At 43.1% G+C, this 21,626-nt stretch overlaps 1 protein-coding gene across 1 annotated transcript; it reads right to left on the bottom strand.

Moving 5' to 3' along the window:
- Nucleotides 1–8,453: 8,453 nt before the first annotated feature.
- On the bottom strand, nt 8,454–13,939 carry LOC123133019 (wall-associated receptor kinase 3). The gene is made up of 3 exons (XM_044552567.1): nt 13,032–13,939; nt 12,433–12,791; nt 8,454–9,816 (listed from the first exon to the last, which is right to left on the bottom strand). Exons 1-3 carry the CDS (start codon nt 13,937–13,939, stop codon nt 8,648–8,650), a joined length of 2,436 nt encoding a protein of 811 aa, XP_044408502.1. The 3' UTR covers nt 8,454–8,647.
- Nucleotides 13,940–21,626: the final 7,687 nt, after the last annotated feature.

Below are 21,626 nucleotides of genomic sequence, written 5' to 3'. Positions count from 1 at the left end.
CTTTCTCCCTTTCGGCACCGGCGCCTGCTTTGCCTCGGCCTCCACCTCCATCTCCTCCTCGGCGTCGTCCAGCTCGTCATCGTCCATGTCGGAGGAATCCTTTACTTTTCGATCAAGATCCAATGGTCTTGATTATCAGACGGGGAACCGAAGAGACCTCCCCACCCTATGAGTACCTATAAATATTGTTGTATTAGAGTCAACCTCCTGCGCATCTTTGTTCTTCTTTACCTCTGCACCCATCTTCTTTCCTTCCTTTCGATGGCACGCAAGAAGCGCCATCCATAGAGCTAAACTGAAAGAGAGGTCTCACCATAGCCCTGGTCTCTGCCTTAATGGAGATCGCAATGCATGAGGCGAGAGATCTGAGTTGTCTTTAGGAGTGGCACGCGGCTAGGAAACGTTTTGTGACCAGGGTTTAGGCGAAGCCGAATGCGGGGATGCGGGCGGTCGAACCCTTGGCCATAAATGGGTGTGACCTTTCCTCTTGTCTCTTGTTCTTTCCACATAAATTATTTCTATATCTTGATCTTGAATCTCTATGTGCTTCTATGCCTGTCATCGAGCCTGAGAAACCCGCTTGTCCTTTGTGCTTGTTTTTTCCCGAGGTTGAGCAGATGGAGGGCCTCAGGACATCCTTGAACTCCGCTGCGCAATCCTCGTTCAAGACCAACCGAGTATTCCTGAGATCCAACCGTTCTCATCCTTTTCTTCTTCTGCCCCCATGTTTGTGCATGTCTTCTAGCTCCTTGTAAGGACTTGTTCAAAAAGAATCAAAACTCACACCGAGTCGGTAATTCAGGATTTTTGCATTGACTTAGCCGACCGGAGGCCCCTCTAGAAGAAGTGTCAGAGACTTTGCGACACGCTCATCACTAAGGAGGGATTCACCATTAGGATCTCTTTATAAGGACAACTAGAGAGTGCGCCGACCTGCGTCATTAGGACAAGAACTGGGAAAAATTCATGACAAAGACTGGGGGTTATCCACGCCATTGTAGCTCAAAGGGACGATGCACTAGCGAAGATTAACAAGGAGAAGGCCATTCCATCCAGGTTGATGAAAGGAAAGGTCAACCTCGAGAAGGAGCTCGATCAGGTGCGCGCCTAGATCGCGGTTGCCACCAGCCATCATCATGAAGACATGGACACGAGACTCTGCTTCCACCATGAACAGGACACCCACCTAGAAGCAGCGAAATTCCTTGGTGAAACAATGTGAAGGGCCAACCGGTCCTTGGCAGTCAAGGATGAGTAAATTCTTATTTGTAAAATATCTAGAACCTCAAATTAATTTGCTAGGACTTTTTATATCTCGAGGTCTTGGCTTATAAGTCACAGCGTAGCAAGCGCTAATAGATTGGTTTGAGGTGCTGGATATCATAAAAAGGCATTTACTCCTTCTTTACTGCAAAGAAGGATTGGTTGACCCTCCACACTGTTTCTCCAAAAACTTTTGCTGCTTTCAGGTGCGTGGCCTGTTTGCAGCGGAAGCAGAGAATTGTGTTCTCCTCTTCAAGATGACGGCTAGTGGAGGCCGAGAGCTAGGCGCGTGCCTAGTTGAGGCCTTGAGCTTGACTTTTTCTATCCGCAGCCTTGATGTGGTGGTCTTCTCCATGTTGAGCTCGGCTAGTGCTTCGTCCCTTTGATCTCCAATGGCGTCGAGCCCCTCCCAGTCCTTGTCATGGATTTTCCCCAGTTCTTGTCCTGACAGCGCAGGTCGGCACACTCTTTGTTTTACCTTAAAAGGAAGTTCATCACAATGGCAAACACCCCTGTCTCAGTGATGAGCGTGTCTAGAAGTCTCTGGCACTCCTTTTGGCTGGACCTTTGATCGGCGGAGTCAATGCAAAAATCCTGAATCATCGACTCCATGTTAGTCGTGATCCTTTTGTAGAGGTCTTGCAGTACAGTGAGTTAGAAAGACATGCTCAAATACAGGCAGGAAAATAAGAGGATGAAAACAATTGGCTCTCAGGACTACCCTATTGGTCTTCAGCGAGGATTGCGAAGCGGAGTTCAAGGGACCCTGAGGCCCTCCATCTACTCAACCTTGGTGAAAAGCAAGCATGAATGAAAAAAGGTTTTTTATGCCCGATAATAGGCATAAAAGAATATAGAGATTCAAGAGCGAGATCCAGAAAAAATTTATGTGGAGAAAAAAAGAGACGAGGGGAAAGACCATACACGTTTCAGGCCAAGGGCTACTCCGTCGGCATCCCAGCTTTTGGGTTTGTTGGAACCCTGTCTATGGAACTTGCCCTTGATGTGTGCAACTCTTGAAGACGGCTGAGATCTCTCACCTCATCCATTTGGAAATCCAGGGAGGTGGAGGCCCGAGCGCGACGGTGAGACCTCTCTTTCACTTCGGCTCTATGGGTAGCCATGACATGTTCCTTCCAGGTGATGCGATTCTCGCCTACCATCAAAATGAAGGAGAGAAGATGGGTGGAGAGGGAAAGAACAAAAGATGCATATGAGGTTCAATCTAGTACAACGGTGTTCATAGGTAATCAGAGGGTGAGTAGGTCAAGTGCCAGTGCGAGACCTGAGGAAGCGGATACCCACACGATCTGAACAGCACTTTGCATTTACACTTGGCACGTTCAGTCAACGGACATTGTGGGCAGGAGTATCCATAATGATCACGACCTCCAGTTAGGGCTCTCCAAATGTATTTTTTGTTAGGCCATTGCAAACGCCGACCCTTAAAACACTTGCATACGTCTGGACCGCACGTCCTGACGAGTTGTGGAATCCAATGCGGGCTTGTATCGGTTCAGACATCTTTTTCTTGTAAACTGTTACTGAATGTGAGGGCTTTTGCCGAAGTCTAGACACGGCACATGTGGGACGCTGACACCCTTGGCCCACCCAAAAGAAAGCCAGAGCCCGAGCTTTTGTAGCTGACCGCCCTGTTTCCACTGCAAAATCCGCACCCAATTCCGCCATTTTCTTCCATTCTCTTCTCCCCTCCCACTGTCGACGCATGGAACTAGAGGATAGCCTGCCGGAGTTGGAGGTAGTGGGGTGTAGGAGGGTCCGACCATCACGCTTGCCCCGGAGATCAAGTCGGCAAAGCGGCAAAAACGCCACATGAAAGCGAAAGCTGCAAAGGAGAAGCTCAGGAAGGAGAAGGCTGACGGAGGGCGTGCTACTGGCGGACGTGGCGGTGGGCTTGCTGGTCGCTGGCGTGGTGGAGGTCGTGGCCCGTGTTAATTAAAAATGTTCAATAGATGTCCACGAATTGAACTTTATTTATTTTATTAGTTTGATTTTTTAGCAAATGTAAAAAAAGTCCATTTTTGAATAATGTTCAAGAGATAAAAAATTCTTTGTGATTCAAAGAGAATGTTCACCAAATTTGAAAAATAAACTAGAAGTTTGAAAAATATCCGCGAATGGAAAGATGTTCAGGTTTTTTATAAGATTCATAAATTTAAGAACGTAGAAAGAGAAGAAGCAGATAAAAGAAAAATAGAGAAAAAAATAAAAAAAATTAAAAACATGGAGAAAACAGTTAAAGTGAAAAACAGAAGGATTGGTAACCGCTTTAAGACAGAAACTTAAGATTATTTCTGTAACAGAAAATAAAGACTCAACATGTCCGAGGAACTAAAAACATAGCGGATGATTCATCGATAATCCTTGTGCCTAATACATGGGTTATCCAATAAAGAAAGCATATAAAATTACATTCATGTGTTGAACAAAAAATATATTTTACCATCCTTTTTTGCTTGTAAAATTACACACAGACGGCAGGTCAGTGGAACCTATGTAGAATTTGCCATTGTCCCTCTTCATTATATCCTTCGGTCTCACGCACTTGTGCCCCTTCAACCGCACATGAAACTATGCCCATACCCATGAAACTATTCGCCCTTGTCACTGCACATGTGGGGTCTTTGTTTCACTCCAACGTCCCACACTTAACTAAGAATAAAAGAAATGGTTTCACAACAATTCATATAGCAACCAATCTTTAGCTATCTAGCATTGCCGTTTATACTAGGATTTTGCAGCTAGATCATACCATTTTGGTCACGTGGTCATGCACATATCGTCTGGACATGTACGTCCCATTTTGTTCCATTTTTCCCTTTCACCCAACACGCACCAAGGGTCTTCCCTCCTAAGTAAACTAAACATGTAAAAGAGGTGTGGGCGGCGCTTTCTACATTCGGCGCCTACACGGTCTATGATATGACACGTACAACAGATTCCAACTCAGAGCAGAGTAAAATAGCACGTCACATTATCACCCAACAAAAAAAACTTTTTATAACCTAGGACATGAAACTTATTTATTTTCAATGAATAAAGCATATAAGAGACATTGGCTGTGTTCACGGAATATGACTGGAACACTGGAATATTATAGAAAATAGTTGAAACATGGAAATAATTGAAATTGTTTCTGAAACTATTTCCAAAATAGTACTATAAAATTAGGCAGAAATTCGTTTCCGAGCTCGGGCTCAGATGCTCCCGGAATCTCTCTTGTCAGCGCTCATGTGGATCTGTGCCTGGTGGCGTATTCATCAGTGTAGAGGAGATGTATGGGAATGAATAAAAACTAGGCAGCCAGGTTCATTAAATGTGTAGGCAGCCGTGATGGTCAAGGCAGAATAGAAACCATGCGAACTGCTCAGTTGTTTTCCTGTGCTATGCTGAGCCGTCTCCATTCTGCTTCCTGTTAGTAGTAATCTTGAGCTTGTGGTGGCAACGAGTACTAGTTGGTCTAGGATTCAGTTTGGAGTCTACGTGATGTTAATCTGTGTTAGATTAGGTTAGGCCGTGTGTGGGCAGGTCAAGTAGTACGTGTGCATGTCCATGTATGAGTACTAATCAAGTTTGGTTTAGGTGTCCGTGTAGGTCAAGACAGATCAAAGGTCTGCATATATATATATGCACCAGGTCGATCGTGTATCAACCGGGTGAGAAAAAGAGAAAATCAATAAAGAGAGAGAGGCACCACACGTGCCTTTGACAAAAGTTTTTGCGTCTACATGTTCATGTGATTTGATGTGATCGATCCTGTGGGCGAAGTTTCCAACAATTTGTGTCTGAGCTAGGTCGATCGAAGTGGCGCTTGCCCCGGGGTGGCGACCCGACTAGCGCCTCGGGGCGGGCGATGAAGTCACTGGGGGTGATGCAGCGAAGAGGAGGATCAAGTGATCGTCGTTCAGCGGAGCGACATGGAGGGAGGCGGCAGGCTGTCGTCGGGAAGGCAGTGGAAGGTGATCGTTGACGGGAGTGGTGGTGCCAAGGTGTGGTGCTGGAAAGTTCGTCAAGATCATGGTCCGTGGGAGTTTGATGTGTCAAAGGAGTCGTGCGGGTTAGCACGGTCGGTCGGTCGGTCAGTCGGTCATCGTCGTCGTCGTCATGTCCAAGTGCTCATCTCAATGAGAAGGCGTTGAAGATGAAGCGCATCAAGGTCGTTTATTTGTCTCGATGAGAGGGTCAAGTTCAAGTATGTGGGGGCGGTAAACCAGTGAAGGTGAGTCTCTTCAATGAGGCCATGTCTTTACATGTGGCTGGAGTGGGCGTTGTAGTCCACAGGGCAGTGTGATCCACAAGGAGCCGGCATGTATATTGTTAGCGTGGATGGTGAAGTCCACCGGGTGGCTTATTCCACAGGTTACTAGCGAGGCTGGGTAGTCCAAGGCATATTTAAGGTGGTCCGTAAATTCGCCAAGTTAAAATTGAAGGGAAGAATGTTGCGATCAATGAAGCCTAGCAATTTAACTTGTCGTGGTGCGAGCGGATGAGTCGACAAGGGATGAATCATCAACGAGCCAAGACCGGAGATGCACAGAAGACAAAGTATCAAGATTAGGGAGAGATTGTTAGTAGTAATCTTGAGCTTGTGGTGGCAACGAGTACTAGTTGGTCTAGAATTCAGTTTGGAGTCTACGTGATGTTAACCTGTGTTAGATTAGGTTAGGCCTTGTGTAGGAAGGTCAAGTAGTACGTGTGCATGTCCATGCATGAGTACTGATCAAGTTTGGTTTAGGTGTCCGTGTAGGTCAAGACAGATCAAAGGTAGATTGTGTATCAACCGGGTGAGAAAAAGAGAAAATCAATAAAAAGAAAGAGAGGCACGACACAAGCCTTTGGCAAAAGTTTTTGTATCTATGTGTTCTTGTGATTTGATGTGATTGATCCTGTGGGCGAAGTTTCCAACACTTCCGGCCACCGCCGTCAGTGTCTCCCGTCGTCCACTTGCAGCCGACTCAAACATAGATGGAGCCATGAGCAAGGGAAGCTGGGATCTAATCTTTTTCCAAACTCTACAAGTGGACGCCGCGTCAAGAGAATGGCTCGCAGTCCAGACTAAGTGCAGCGGTGTGGTGCCACCAGCCAGCTCTGCACACACTGCATTTACCCAGTTAAAATTTTGAAAGCCGAGGCGCACAAAGTGGCGTCATGCCAAGCTACATGACATGGCTAGCTTCAGTAATTACATGTGTGATGACCACACTAGGAAATACTCAACTCCACATCAGGCATGTCACTAAAAAACTTTCATACGTGGACAATTTAAGCTTTCAAAACAAAAATCAGTGATTTGGTGAGAACCAAAATCCAATTGTAGTCAGAGATGCTACTGAACATCTATGTGCATACTTAGTACGAATGCATATTTGGTCAACTTAGCAATTACTTCAAGATCTCAATTATAGCAACACGTGATATCTTTTCTACATAGCTAGGAGGCAAAACTGAAAAATAAATCATCTTAATGTTAAATAATTTGTAATGCCCGATGCCTCCTCCACAAGAAAACTATTGGTTTCTCCAGAGCACATAAATTAATCCAACCTGAATTTTTAAAAACTAACCGTTAATACTTCTGAAAATTTTCACACATACAACACACAAATTTTAAAATTCTGTGCCACCTGATCATTATATAACAATATGCCTAAGCTTTCAGTTAGCTTCATCACAAATTCAGCTGAGACCAAAACAAAATTAACTCCGTCGGCTCCGGGTGGACGATAGGCCCGTTTGCGCATGTGCCATCCGTCAGTCGTACTCCCAATGGCCTGGTTACTTTCTAATGTCTGTATGGCCTATCTATCCTTGGCTCAGCCCAAAAGCCGACATTTTGTGCCACGGAACAGAACGGCCACGCGCGCGCGCGGACGGCCATATGGTTTGGGCCCATGAAAGGACCATTATACTCTACTGTATAACCGCTGTATGACAGATTTCCTCATTTTCTTTGCGCCTCGTTAGATCGAATTTTTAAGATCCCAAGACAGCTGGAGGACAACGATTGCGGGAGAATCTGAGCTCTGGCACCGAATCGCCGCGTCCAAAAATAGGTAATTTTTGTATCATTTTGAAATCATAGTTTTCAATTCTTTCAGTTTTATTATTCTCTCAGGCATGATGTTGATGTGTGAACTCGTGGACAAGGAGGATCCAGTTCTTCAAACATCAGCTAAAGATAAAGTTCACTCTCAGGATCATGGATCGGAAACTCGTGTCGATGCTACAGATGCTGGGGGTGATTCCGAAATTTACGTCAATGCTATGGGCGTAAGTCCTATCTTTGCTGGTGCAAAAGTGGAGACAAGTGCAGCGACTACGGACGCACCGGAAGAAGGTAGTGCATTGAGTTATGCGGCTAGCTTTGAGACATGCTAGAAAGTGCTCTGGAAGTAGTGCCTGCTCGATGGTGTTTGATGGAAAGTACGCAGCAGCTGTGCCGCGGTGCCCGTGTGTGTTTTAGTATCCAGCCCAAAGCAATCGATTTGCCCAAAGGCTATAGTGTACGCGCGTGTATCGGCGAGGAGTAAAATCAATCAGCGAGCTGAGGCCAGCTTTGCACTGCGGTGTGTCGACTTCGTACAGTGCACCTCGACGTAAAAGTACTTCTTCAAGTTCGTCAGCAAGCTTCGTTCATCATCGTCATTCGTCATCAGTCGTCGGAAAATACTCGGCGACGGATCTGGGCCAACAGCTGCACACTCTGCTGGACAAGACGATGTACCACCTAAACCCGGAGCATCTAACATCGCAAAAGACTCCATTCCCTATGCAGAGTGCAGGATTTTGGTATTTTTAACGAATTAAATTGATCGTGAACCATGCCATCAATACTCGTTATGCAAGGAGCCAAAGTCATAAAACGCAAGAGTCGCTGACTCTTGCTGTCATTTTGCCTTGGCTACTACTTAGCTGGTCTGACAAGTCTTTTTATGATGTTAATATAAAAAAAAATACAGTGAACTACCCGTCTGGGCTAAAGTTAATCAGGCATTCGTCGGATACTATTGGAGTCTCTACCAAGCAAGCCAACGGTAATGGAAGGTACGAAATTTGCTGACAACGCTACAAATATGTTTTTCTGCACCAACGCAACTTAAATACAATGATGTATCTTAAGTTATTCCTTACAACCATATTTGCCACAAGTAATTGTAACACTCCTCTAATTGTAATAAAGTTGTACACAATTGACATGGGCTTACAAATAAACTCTGCAAATATACTGGAAGCGATACTACATGACATACTCTTGTATAAAGTGAACTATGTAACATAATTACACAATACGGGTCAATAGAAAATAGATGGCAATTCAGATGAATACTTGGAAGGAAGCAATTGTGGTATTGCTTGTATATACTTAGCGTGGCAATGTGAGAGAGGATGAGTGTTCTTGTTCTAGACTATAGCAACTGGGCAGCATCTGTGCAGTAGAGTAGCTGACCTCTGGAAGAATATTGCATTTTCTTTGCCTTTTAGTTCTCAGGAATTGCAACCTCATGTCTACTTCTTTCATAGTAGGCCTGTCTCTTCCTTTGAGCCTCAAGCATGCTTCTGTAAGTGAGCAAATATCATCAACATCTTCTGGGCTTGCCTCTTTGATAACCTGAGGATCCATTAATTCCATGATAGCTCCCTCTTGCAATCCTTCCACGAAATAATGGGCCAAGTTCTGTTTTGCACCTATATCATTGATAAAAATTGGCTTTTTTCTTGTCAAAAGTTCCACAAGTATTACTCCAAAATTATACACATCACTCTTTTCCGTCAACTGCCCAGTATGGTAATACTCTGGATCTAGGTAACCAAAGGTTCCTTGGACAATAGTCACCACATGTGTCTCATCGAGTGAAAGAGACCTTGAAGCACCAAATTCAGAAACCTTTGTGGCAAAGCTGCTGTCCAATAGAATATTAGAAGATTTCACGTCTCTATGGAAAATTGGTATTGCAGCAGCCGAGTGCAGATAAGCAAGTGCGCCAGCCGCTTCTACTGCAATCCTAATGCGATCATCCCAAGACAGCAAGCATTTAACACCAACATCAATGTGAAGTAGGTCATGCAGTGTGCCATTAGATATGAACTCGTACACAAGCAAAGGCACCTCAGATTCAAGGCAACAACCGAAGAGCTTTACCACATTTCGATGAATGATTTGAGACAAGATAGCAACCTCATTGATAAACTGGTCTATCTCAGTTTGCTCCACAATTTTGGATTTTTTAATAGCCACCACCCGTTGGTCAGATAGAATCCCTTTATAAACTGTACCGTGTCCTCCACGACCAAGAACACGAGTGGTATCGAAGTTGTTGGTTGCCTTCTGTAGATCCTCCAAGGAGAATATCTTTGTTTTATTTGTGGCGTTTTCATCTGAGATAAGCTGCTCCAAAAGAAGACCTTGATTTTTCTTGAAGTGTGCTCGTCGGATTCTCTTCCGGATGCCTTTCTTCCACTTGTTGGTGAATCTAACTACACAGGCTGCAATAATTATGGAGCCAAGACCACATCCAGTTCCAATTGCGATGCCTACATTTAATCATCGCTCTTTGAGTCAGTCTGCATTTGATTAATTTTAACTGCAAAAGAATATATCACTACCTACGACTTACCCAAAAGAAGACTGTGTTGCTTGGCTGATGTAACACACTGCCGTTTTATTGGATCAAACTCTTTTCTATGAGGGCAACTCGTGCATTTGTAGCTTCCAATAAAATTTTGACATGTCCCATTGCAGTAGGTTGATCCTGCACACTCATCGATATCTGTAGAAAACTCTCGTTGGTTATATATGGGTGGCGAATATATTACTGCATGCTAAAACTTTGCCAGATCAATTTCGTATGATCTTCAAGTTTCAGTTGAAACTCCTTTAGGTTTGCGTGATGCTTTCAGAAACTAGCAAGGTGGCTAGTTATTTATTTTATCTCATGTAGATTTTTTACTTATATTTACCACTTAATTGCATAATACATTACATTTTAGACGTTGATACAATTCTAAAGGTCTATCTTTGACCTTTATATTGTCTATAGATATGCTTTTTTGTTTCGACAAAGAATGGATTTTCTAGTGGATAAAAACACACCTGGCCACTGCATAGTTAGGATGCACATGGCCAAAACCAACGTAAACGCACAAAAACCCACTGGAAAATAGCAAAGTCATATAATACCCAAACTATAACTAAAATAGGAACAAAAACATCAAATCAAACAAATCTGCAACTGAAAAAATACAAGAACCGTATCCATACCAACCATCTCTTGACACCATAATGACAATGAGATTCTTCAACAACAACCTCTACAGAAAGAAATAATCACTCTACACCGAAGTAACTGGATTCAAGCATCAAAGGTCAGATTCTAGGTTTTCTACCCTAAGGAAGTAGTCTGAGCTTATCTGAGCAATGCATTCAACAAAGTAACAACACAAAGAATCACCATTGGCATGTATGACCAACTCGTCTCAGACCTAGGTTTTAACCCCGGAGTTCAAGACTTGGTACTTGTAAAGCACCACTATCGGCCGCCACCACTTTTCCGCGATCCAAACGGCTACGTGTGATGGGCTATTGAACCGGTCGCCACCATTGCATAATCTTACCCTATGCGTCAAGTCGTTGTCCATATATTGCATCTCAGAGTCAAAGACAACCGCCGGATCTGAAGAGAGAAATCCCCGTGAAGATCTTTTGGTGGCCATCGCAATCCATAGAGAGGCTGCCGCACCAAACTAGAGTGGTCAGTATACAGACCAACACGTACGGAGCAGCACATCACCATCGATTGACACCTCGCTGGAGATAGTACTATCCAGGCCCATTGACCTAGGGGCCGACATGGCCGGATCTCAATCACGAAAAGCAGAATTTTCCTGCAGCCAAGAACCATGGCTCCGCATCACGCATGGTCGCAACACCCATAGTCCCTGGCCTAACTCCACCGAGACACCCTATATATGGTCAGCGCCCAATTCCTAACAGCAGCCTAGCGGCCACACAAGCAGACGGATCAGGTCATCACATCGCACATGCCTCACGCCCCTGACACAGCCTCATTGCCATGCCGCTGGAGACGGATGTTGCGTCTCACACAAGGACGCCAAGAACTGCTGCAGGTCCCCGGGACCCCGGCCGTGTGCCAACGCACCGCCCGGAGCTGCTTCCCTACAGACCGGAGGCTGCCGCGGGAAGGCGACCTGCCGTCGCCGTCGGCCGCTCAGGCTTCGACCGACAGCGTCCTTCGGCGGTGGCGTGGTCTGGGGAGGAGTAAGTAGTGGTGGCGCGACCAGGGGAGGACAAAAACTCTGTCTGGGGGTACAATTATGTATTCATAAATAATATTTTATAGTCACTTATGTGTTGCCACCACCACTTTAATATGATCCTGACAGTTACATACGATTGATCATTGCCACTGCACAACCATCCCTCTGTGTCAAGTCGTCATCCATAATTTGTATCTCACCACCGAAGTCAACCTCCAAATCAGGGGAGATGATATATCATCTTCTAATTTATGGGTCAACAAATAATTAACACGTTCATTCTAAATAAATTGCATGAGATCTGTATAAATGTAATCATGCTGATCTATCAGCTATGACTTTTTGACATATGAAGATCAACTGATTATGATATGTTTAGATACAGTTATGAAGATCCAATATACGTGATTCGTTTAGGTATGACTATGTAGATCTAATGGATTTGATTTGATAAGGCATAGTTATTCATATCTATAACGGATGCGGCCGGTTTAGTTGATGGATGCGATTATGATATGTTTATATAAAGTTCTGATATGATATGTTTATTTACAACTATGAAGATTTAATGGATGTGATTTCTTTAGGTACGACTGTAAAGATCTAGCGGATGTGAGCTGTTAATGTACGATTATGTAGATCTAATGGATACTATCTGTTCAAGTACAGTTATGTGGACGTAACGGTTGTGATCTACTAATAAAGGGATGGTCCACCAGATAGAAGAGTAGATAAGTTTCTTTTTTTGAGAATTTCTAGTGATCTCGTAATTGTTCTTTTCATATATAATTGATAGATAAATAGATTTTCTAAATATTTGTATGTGCGAGAGCAACATTAGCGCACAATTAAGGGTGATGAGGAGGATCAGACCTTTGCAGCCATCTTTGATGTACGGATTTCCTTGATAGCCTAAAGAACACTTGCAACGGTATCCCATAAATATTTCCCCATGGGTGACATTTAGGCAATAGCTGTGGGAACTGCGGCATGCATAAATATCCTTCTGCATAGCTGTTTGACATGTTAAATTGGTAACCGCCCAGTTCATAACAATGTTGTATTCCATAGAGAAATCAAATAGATCTTCCACAGGGGGGCCCAAATGCAATGAATGTCCAGCACTCTGAGTCTTCATAATTACTACCTCTTCAGCATTACTTCCATTCACCATGTTGTTAACAATCAAAGTCCCATCTTCCACGGATATATCAGTCACAAGATATTGTGCAATTGAGAGAGAAAATATGAGATCACCAGATGTACAATTAAGACGAAATCTTTCGTTTGCATAACACCCTTCTTCAAGACCAAAGGGGAAGGGAACAGTAATGCGACCACATGATGCGGGACAGTCTTCTTTGGGCTTGGGGTTATAATCTGCTCCATGGTAGATACACACAAAAAGTAAGAACAAGAGGATGAAGGCTAAATAAAAGGCAATTTTAACTCATTTTGGGGGAAAAGTAGGGCCGGAAGTACCTTGCATGCATCCATGTAACATGTAAGGGTTGTCTCCGTTATAAGAAGGGCAGACACATTGGTAACCACCGAATGAGGAATTCCGACAACTGCTACGGTTGCTACAGGCATAGCTTTCCCTCTTCAGTTGTGCACTTACACAGCTTGGTTGGTCCATGATGGCAACTCTAAGCTCCGCCTGGATCTCATTTGTCCAACTAGAGAAAAGATCGGCTCCAACATCATCTATGTAATAATCTGGATAATTTGACACTAAAGCCATGATGCCAGGGTGGAACCAATCTGATTGTGTTGCAGTAGTATTAGTGCTGACAAGATTTGCGTGAAAGCCTGGCAGGTCACTTGCAAACCGGATGAGGCAGCAGCCCTTTCCATTACAAGGCCCTCCAGTCGGTGCCTTCCTGCCGGCGCATCTAGTCATACAAGAACCAACCATGTTTCTTGTACCATACTTGAACAAGGTGACGTCCAAATCACAACCAGCTACGTACAAAGTATTATCTCTAGTGAGAGTAATACCTTTAGCAGGGGCCTTCCATATGATGTCGTATGTATTTGTACCTAGACTCGTTGTAAGGTTGTAGATTATAGGGGTCCATACTACGCCGGAGTATATGTCAATGTCAGTGACCTGGATAGTGCTGCTGCCTAAAAAGAGCCTGGGATTGTAGGTGGAGTGGTTGCAGGTGAGATCGAAGCCTTGACGGAAGCAGCCGGGCCCTATACCGAAGGGATAGGGGATGTCGACGTCCCCGCACCTTGGGATGCAGTGAGCCAAGGAGTCACTAGAAGGGACCCGCAGGATCCCTCCGGCGGCTCCAAGGACTGCGGCTGATGCTTGCGGCGTAGATGCCGAGAACATCAGCACAAAAGACATGGCGATGAGTATCTTGCTCATCGTTGAGCTGCGCGTAGGCTGGTCTGTGTGGTGTTGGTGCTGGTGATGGGGGTTCGGTGTTTGGTTTGGCGCAATTTGTAGACTGTATAAAGGGTACGAGTCGTCTGTAGTGTCAATCAAGATAGTAAATGTAGCTAGGAAATTCCAGGGCCAGTATTCCAATAAGATGTGATGGTCATTGCTAACGCTAACATGACTCGCCTACGGCCACATAAAAAGGCAGAGTCGATGTCAAGTGAAAAATCTGCAAGACTGCCGACTTGACTCGCTAGAAAAGTATTTTCTACCTCTTTGCCAAAAAGAAGGATTTTCTACCTGTGATTATTTCCACCGGATAGTGCTTGCCTACCAGGAAAAAAATTGCAACAACGAAATGTCACCCATTATTTCCAAAAAAAAATTGATACCAATTTTTTTTACTTACACCCATTATTTCCACCCAGACAGTGCGTGTCTACCATGAAATGTCATATCAATTGCTACAATTTAAAAATGAACATCTTCTACCACTGCCTTAGTTCTAGTTTTTTTTTTCTTTTTTGCTATAAGTCCTAGTTTTAGTTTAAAATTGCCAGAGTACAAGTTTAAGTGGGATGGCCGTATACAGTATGGTATGGTAACGTATACGGTCGGTCGTGCATGCTTACTTGCCGTGTGCGTGCTGCAACTGCTGCGTGCTAATATTCAAGCAACGTCTACATTGCTATTTTTTCATTTTCCAAAAAATGATGTGGCCTTCTCCAGATGCGTCACTATTAATTCAACCAGCAGTAACACGGCATGCAATTTGGCAATGACCATCAAAATCATGAAGAGTTTTCCATGGAGAATGTCGACCACACGTTGGTCACCAAAGAGTTTTGTATACCATCGTGGTATACAAAACGCAGTTGCGACTCAGTCAAACATGTTAAATTATGATCCAAATTCTAGTACCGTATTGGACTAGACGTAGTACATATGGTGTGGGCCTTTGCGTTGGTACCGACGCGTACGAGTACAACTCGTTTACTTGTCCTTCAAGGACTCTCATGTATTGCCCTCATATATACCTCACGTAGTCGCACATCAGACGGTCTGTCGTCTCGTGCTTGTAATACTCCTCCATCATAGTGATTGCGCCTTCGTGCGTCTGTGGCTTTCTCCCGCAAGGGTTTCCATGTAAAAATCCGTGTCTTTCTGTCTTGTTTATTTCTCGTGATTATCTAATAAGTGGTATACAGAGCCAAGTAAGCCAAGTTTACGGATACGAGATTTGAGATCGAGAGGGATTAGGGTTGCGGTCTGTTCGGCCGCCGCCGTATTGCGATTAATCCGATCGCTTTGTTAATCCGCCGAGACCGACTTGATTTCCAACGCGTGGAAATCCCTCAAAGCTGCCGCAGTCCTTGCATACTATACGGTCGTCACGTGTGCATGGTCTGCCGCTGCTACAGCCGCCGTACACCGCTACCAGCCAGAAGCTCGGCCACTCTTCCGTCCACGTACAGCTTCAAGTCCCGAAGGCAATCGCTGCCGCTGCTACTTTTGGCGTGAAGGCTAGTACTTGCACTACTACGTGCTAGTACTAATTGAGTAGACATCAGATTTTTTTGGTCTTCGGTTGCTACAGTTTGATTTTTCGTCTATTTCCGTACAATATTCAGGTGCTATTCTTCCAGTTCGTTTGATCCGCATATTAAATTCAGTCAAGAATTTTTCTACCGGCTTGTACTACTTTGTGTACACAGATTTAATCTACTCATGGTATCCATGAAGTACGATCTTCCGCTGCTGGATCGTGACACAAGGTTTACCCTATGGCAAGTCAAGATGCGGGAGTTGTTGGCACAGTCCGACTATGATGAAGCACTGGATAGTTTTGGGAAGAACCGGATTCAAGATTGGATTGATGAGGAGAAAAGAATTGATTGTAAGGCTTTGTCACAAATTCAACTCCATTTGCATAATAATATTTTGCAGGAAGTTTTGAGCGAGAAAACTGCCGCCGCTCTATGATTAAAGCTAGAAGGGATTTGCATGACTAAAGATCTCACCAGCAAGATGCATCTGAAGCAAAAATTATTCCTGCACAGGTTACCTGAGGGAGGTAATGTTTTGAATCATATTTCAGAATCTAAAAAGATCATATCTGATCTAGCTGCAATGGAGGTTAAGTATGAAGAGGAAGATACTGCTTTAATGTTACTTTTGTTCACTGCCAAGTTCTTATACCAATTTTAGAGACACCATATTATACAGTCGTGATACTCTCACACTTAATGAAGTTTATGAAGCTTTGAACTCTAAGGAGAAGATGAAATTAATGGTGCCTCATGATGGTTCGAGTTCATACCAAGCCGAGGGATTATCTGTTCGTGGCAGGACAAAGGAGAAGACCTCCAATAATGAAAACAGAGGCAAAAGTAAAAACGGCTACAGGGGCCGGTCGCAATCCAGAGATAAGAAGTATTGCAGATATTGCAAGAGAGATGGGCATGACATCTCAGAGTGTTTCAAGTTGCAGAACAAGGAAAAGAGGAAAGGTAACAAACAAGGTGAAAATTCTGCTAACGTTGCTCGTGATGATAATTCCGACGATGCTCTTGTCGTTATTGCTGGATGTGCTGAGACCAATGATGAGTGGGTACTTGACACTTCATGCACTTTTCATATGTGTCCACATAGAGATTGGTTTAATACTTTTGATTCCACTACTTCTGCTGGTTCCGTTTTGGGTTTTGATAATTCACCATGCAAGATTGAAGGCATAGGTTCTATTCGAATCAAGATGTTTGATGGCATAATCAGAACTTTGACATATGTTCAGTATATTCCGAAGATGAAGAGAAATCTTATTTCTATGAGTGCCCTTGATGCAAAGGGGTACAAGTATTCAGGCGGAGATAGTGTTTTGAAAGTCACCAAAGGTTCCCTTATTGTGATGAAAGTTGATTTTAGTTCGACCAATGGTCTTTACTACCTTCAAGGTTCTACTGTTTCAGGTAACGCTACTCCAGTTATTTCAAAGAATTCTGATTGTGATGCTGCTAACCTTTGGCATATGCGTCTTGGACATATGAGTGAACTTGGTTTAGCAGAGTTAAATAAGAGAGGTCTTCTTGATGGATATGAACCTGGTAATTGAAATTTTGTGAGCATTGTATCTTCGGCAAGCACAAGAGGGTGAAGTTCAACACTTCGACTCATACAACTGAAGGTATTCTTGATTATGTGCATTCTGATTTATGGGGACCATCTCGCAAGAAGTCACTAGGTGGTGCTACTTACATGCTGACTATTGTGGTTGATTATTCGAGAAAAGTTTGGCCTTATTTCTTGAAGCATAAATATGAAGCATTCTCAGCTTTTAAGGAGTGGAAGATTATGGTTGAAAGACAAACTGAAAGGAAGGTAAAAATACTTCGCACTGATAATGGTATGGAATTTTGTTTTAAGCAATTTAAAAATTATTGCAAGTCCGAAGGCATTGTCAGACATTACACTATTCCCTATACTCAATAAAACGGTGTTGCTGAGCGTATGAACAGGACCATTATTTCCAGAGCCCGTTGCATGTTGTCCAATGCAGGTTTGCATAGGCGTTTTTGGGCTGAGGCCGCTTCATCTGCTTGTTATCTCATTAATCGTTCACCATCTATTGCTCTTAATAAGAAAACTCCAATTGAGGTATGGTCTGGTTCACCTGCTGATTATTCACAGTTGAGAGTTTTTGGTTGCACTGCTTATGCTCATGTTGATAATGGAAAATTGGAGCCTAGGGCTGTTAAGTGCATCTTTCTTGGTTATAAGTCTGGTGTTAAAGGTTTTAAATTGTGGAATCCTGAAACCCAGAAGATGGTTATTAGCAGAAATGTTATCTTTAATGAATCTGCTATGTTACATGATGTTTCATCTACTAATGTTCCCGTTGAGAGTGAACATCAGCCTATTGTTCAGGAGCCTACTGTTCAGGTGGAGCATGTTATTGATTCAGGTGATACATCTGGTAATGAAATTGTTGATGCACATGATGAACCTGTCGTTAATGATGATCATATCACTCCCACTCTAAATCAGCCTATTGTTCCGCCCAGTTGGAATCTTGCACGTGACAGAGTTAGGCGGGGTATTAATAAACTTGACAGGTTAAGTGAAGAGTGCAATATTGTTTCTTTTGCTTTATATGATGCAGAAGAAATTGAAGGTAATGATGAGCCTTCTTCATATTCGGAGGCTATTATTTCTGGTGACAGTAATAAGTGGATGACCGCTATGCATGATGAGATGGAATCACTTGAAAAGAATGGCACTTGGGATTTAGTAAAATTACCTAGAGATAAGAAACCTATTCGTTACAAGTGGGTTTTCAAGATGAAAGAAGGTGTTTCTCCTAATGATGAGACAAGATATAAAGCAATGTTAGTTTCTAAATGTTATAGCCAGATTCTAGGTATTGACTATAACAAAGTCTTCTCTCATGTTGTGAAGCCATGCATGATCTTGAGCTTGAACAATTGGATGTTAAAACTGCATTCTTACATGGAGAATTAGAAGAGGATATTTATATGGAACAACCTGAAGATTTTGTTATTCCTGGAAAGGAAAAGCTTGTCTGTAAGTTAAAGAAATCTCTTTATGGATTGAAGCAATCCCCTAGACAGTGGTACAAGAGATTTGACACCTTTATGCTCTCTCAAGGTTACAAAAGATCTAATTATGATAGTTGTGTTTATTTGAAAACTGTCAAAGGTTCAACTATTTATTTGCTCCTTTATGTTGATGATATGCTTATTGCTGCAAAGAGTATGTCAGAGATTAATGAACTAAAGAAGCAATTGAGTAATGAATTTGAGATGAAGGATTTGGGTGCAGCAAAAAAAATACTTGGCATGGAAATATCCAGAGATAGACCATCTGGAAAAGTATATCTAAGTCAGAAAGGATATATTGATAAAGTTCTTCATCGTTTTAATATGCATAATGCCAAGCCGGTGAGTACACCGTTAGCTGCACACTTCAAATTATTATCAGCTTTATGTCCTAAGTCGGATGCAGATATTGAGTACATGTCTAGAGTTCCCTATTTGAGTGCAGTTGGTTCACTTATGTATGCCATGGTCTGTTCTCGTCCGGTTTATCTCATGCTTTGAGTGTTGTAAGTAGATACATGGCTAATCCTGGAAAAGAGCATTGGAAAGCAGTTCAGTGGATTTTCAGATACATGCGAGGTACTTCTAATGCTTATTTATAGTTTGGGAAAACTGGAGATGGACTTGTTGGTTTTGTTGATTCTGACTTTGCTAGTGATTTGGATAAGAGAAGATCACTCGCAGGTTATGTTTTCACCATTGGTGGTTGTGTTGTGAGTTGGAGAGCAACTTTGCAGTCTATTGTGGCATTGTTCCTCTACTGATGTCGAGTATATGGCTATTTCTGAGGCATGCAAAGAAGCTATCTAGTTGAGAGGTTTATACACTGAGCTTTGTGGAGATTCATCTTGCCCTACCATATTTTCTGACAGTCAAAGTGCCATATATCTTACAAAGAATCCAATGTATTATGAGAGGACAAAGCACATTGATGTCAAATTCCATTATATTCGAGATGTTGTTGCTGAAGGCAATTTGAAGGTATGCAAGATAAGTAGTCATGATAATCCTGCTGATATGATGACAAAGCCAGTTCCGACCAATAAGTTTGAACTTTGCTCAGGCTTAGTGGGTATTTCTCACTAGTCCTATGGACTTTGACGCACAAGGTGTTTATGCTGATTTGGATGGAGTTATTCACTTTCTTTGACTACTGGAGGGAATTTGGCTCAAGGTGGAGACTGTTAAATTGTGATCCAAATTCTAGTACCGTATTGGACTAGACGTAGTACATACTGTGTGGGCCTTTGCGTTGGTACCAACGCGTACGAGTACAACTCGTTTACTTGTCCTCCCAGGACTCTCATGTATTGCCCTCATATATACCCCACGTAGTCGCATATCAGACGGTCTGTCGTCTCGTGCTTGTAATACTCCTCCATCATAGTGATTGCACCTTCGTGCGTTCGTGGTTTTCTCCCGCAAGGGTTTCCACGTAAAAATCCGTGTCTCTCTGTCTCGTTTATTTCTCGTGATTATCTAACAAAACACTTGGGTGAAAACCACAGGATACTGAATTATTCACAGGGAATGAACCTCAAATGTCGTCGTCCGTCATTGTTTCAGTCCGTCTCCTCATAGATATTTTGTCTAATTTCCACAGCAACGCGAGAGGTATCATCTTGTTAGCACGTATGTACAAGCAGCAATTTTTGCAGGGTCGTGCTTTGAGTAAATATATAGAACATTTGACTGTGTATGCACCTCTCTCTTTTTCTGGAAAATTCAAATTTATTTTCTAAAATTAAAAAAATGCTTATTTTTCAAAAGTATTTTAAACGTGTTCATGAGAATTGTTTTTGTTCAAATCTTAAAAGCACTCATAAGTCTAAATAGTGTCACTGCATTTTAAATACATGATCATGATTTGAAAAGTATTCAAGAATTTAAAAAACATGAATTTAAGAACATGTTTATTGAATCATAAAGTGTGTTCATCAATTTCATAAAATATGTTAAGGATAAATAACATACTCATGAATTTAAAAATGTTCACTGCTGCAAAGGAATGTGCATGTATTACTAGTGTTAAAGGTGCCCCTGACACGCACCCTAGACAACCTGCTTGTTGTCGACGCTAAAGGAATGTAACAGCTGTGTGGCGTATGATGATTTCCAGTGCAATTTCTATTGCAAAGCCCTACTAAAGATAATGCTTGTGCCCTTCTGTACCCTTCCCAACATAAAGGATGCTGCTGCCTGCAGACATCCAACTCTGCTTGCGGATCAAGTTTGCAAGTTCATGTTAGAAGCAACTGTATCTAAAGTACACTGGATATCTGATTACAAACAGAGCAACCATTATTTTTTAGCATGAATCCATCGGATCAGCTCAACCAATGACGGGATATCTGATTTGCCTTTCTTTTTTTTTTCTGCAGTTGTTCTGTTTTTTTTTCTGCATGTAAACAATTGATGTGATCTGGACAGCTCTATGCTAACAATTATTTTTTAGCATGAATCCAACGGATCAGCTCAATCGTATGTGCACATTAGGATTTTTTGGAACAGAGTCAGTGGTGTACATTGTTATGAAACAACACCTTCAATGAACTCTTCTAGGATGTGATTCAAAGTAAAAATAACAATTGTTATTATTTGCAAATCTTAATTAATATATTTTACTGACCGGTACTACTTTTTACTGACCGGTGTTAGTTGCTATGAAGCAACTGATGCGAGTCAATGCTAAATAGTTATATGGATTGCCGTGCCCCCTTGCTGTTCTCTGCATGAATGCTTAATTCTCAGTGATTTTCTGTTTCCCTTTCCGACAAATTGATTTACTTGGAAAAATATATGTCTTAGCAGAGCTCCTCGGTCGCTCCCGTGAGCGGCCAGGAGCGAACCCTAGCCGCCGCCACTAGCCACACCCCGCCGCCCCCTCCCCCCTCGCCGTCGCTGGCAGGAGTCGCCGGGCGAAGCCCGCGCAGCTCGGCGGCGGCGGGGTTCCTTTTCCTCCTCCCGCTCGAGATGGTGCGGCGCGGGCCGGCCGCTCCAGAGGGAGCTCGGGCGCGCTGGCGGTCGGGGCGGCGCGGCGAGGCAGCGCGGGGTGG

Source organism: Triticum aestivum, chromosome 6B (assembly GCF_018294505.1).
Source record: "Triticum aestivum cultivar Chinese Spring chromosome 6B, IWGSC CS RefSeq v2.1, whole genome shotgun sequence".
Lineage (NCBI taxonomy): Eukaryota > Viridiplantae > Streptophyta > Magnoliopsida > Poales > Poaceae > Triticum > Triticum aestivum.
This window is presented reverse-complemented; position numbering and strand designations above follow the sequence as displayed.

Bases quoted from the DNA above. Each gene is read 5' to 3' on its own strand.
- LOC123133019 (XM_044552567.1), bottom strand. From the start codon at position 13,939: ATGAGCAAGATACTCATCGCCATGTCTTTTGTGCTGATGTTCTCGGCA. The intron at 12,792-13,031 runs CCCTACTTTTCC...TTCTCTCTCAAT, and splicing joins TGCATGCAAGGTACTTCCGG to TGCACAATATCTTGTGACTG. The intron at 9,817-12,432 runs GTCTGATCCTCC...GATTAAATGTAG, and splicing joins CATCAAAGATGGCTGCAAAG to GCATCGCAATTGGAACTGGA.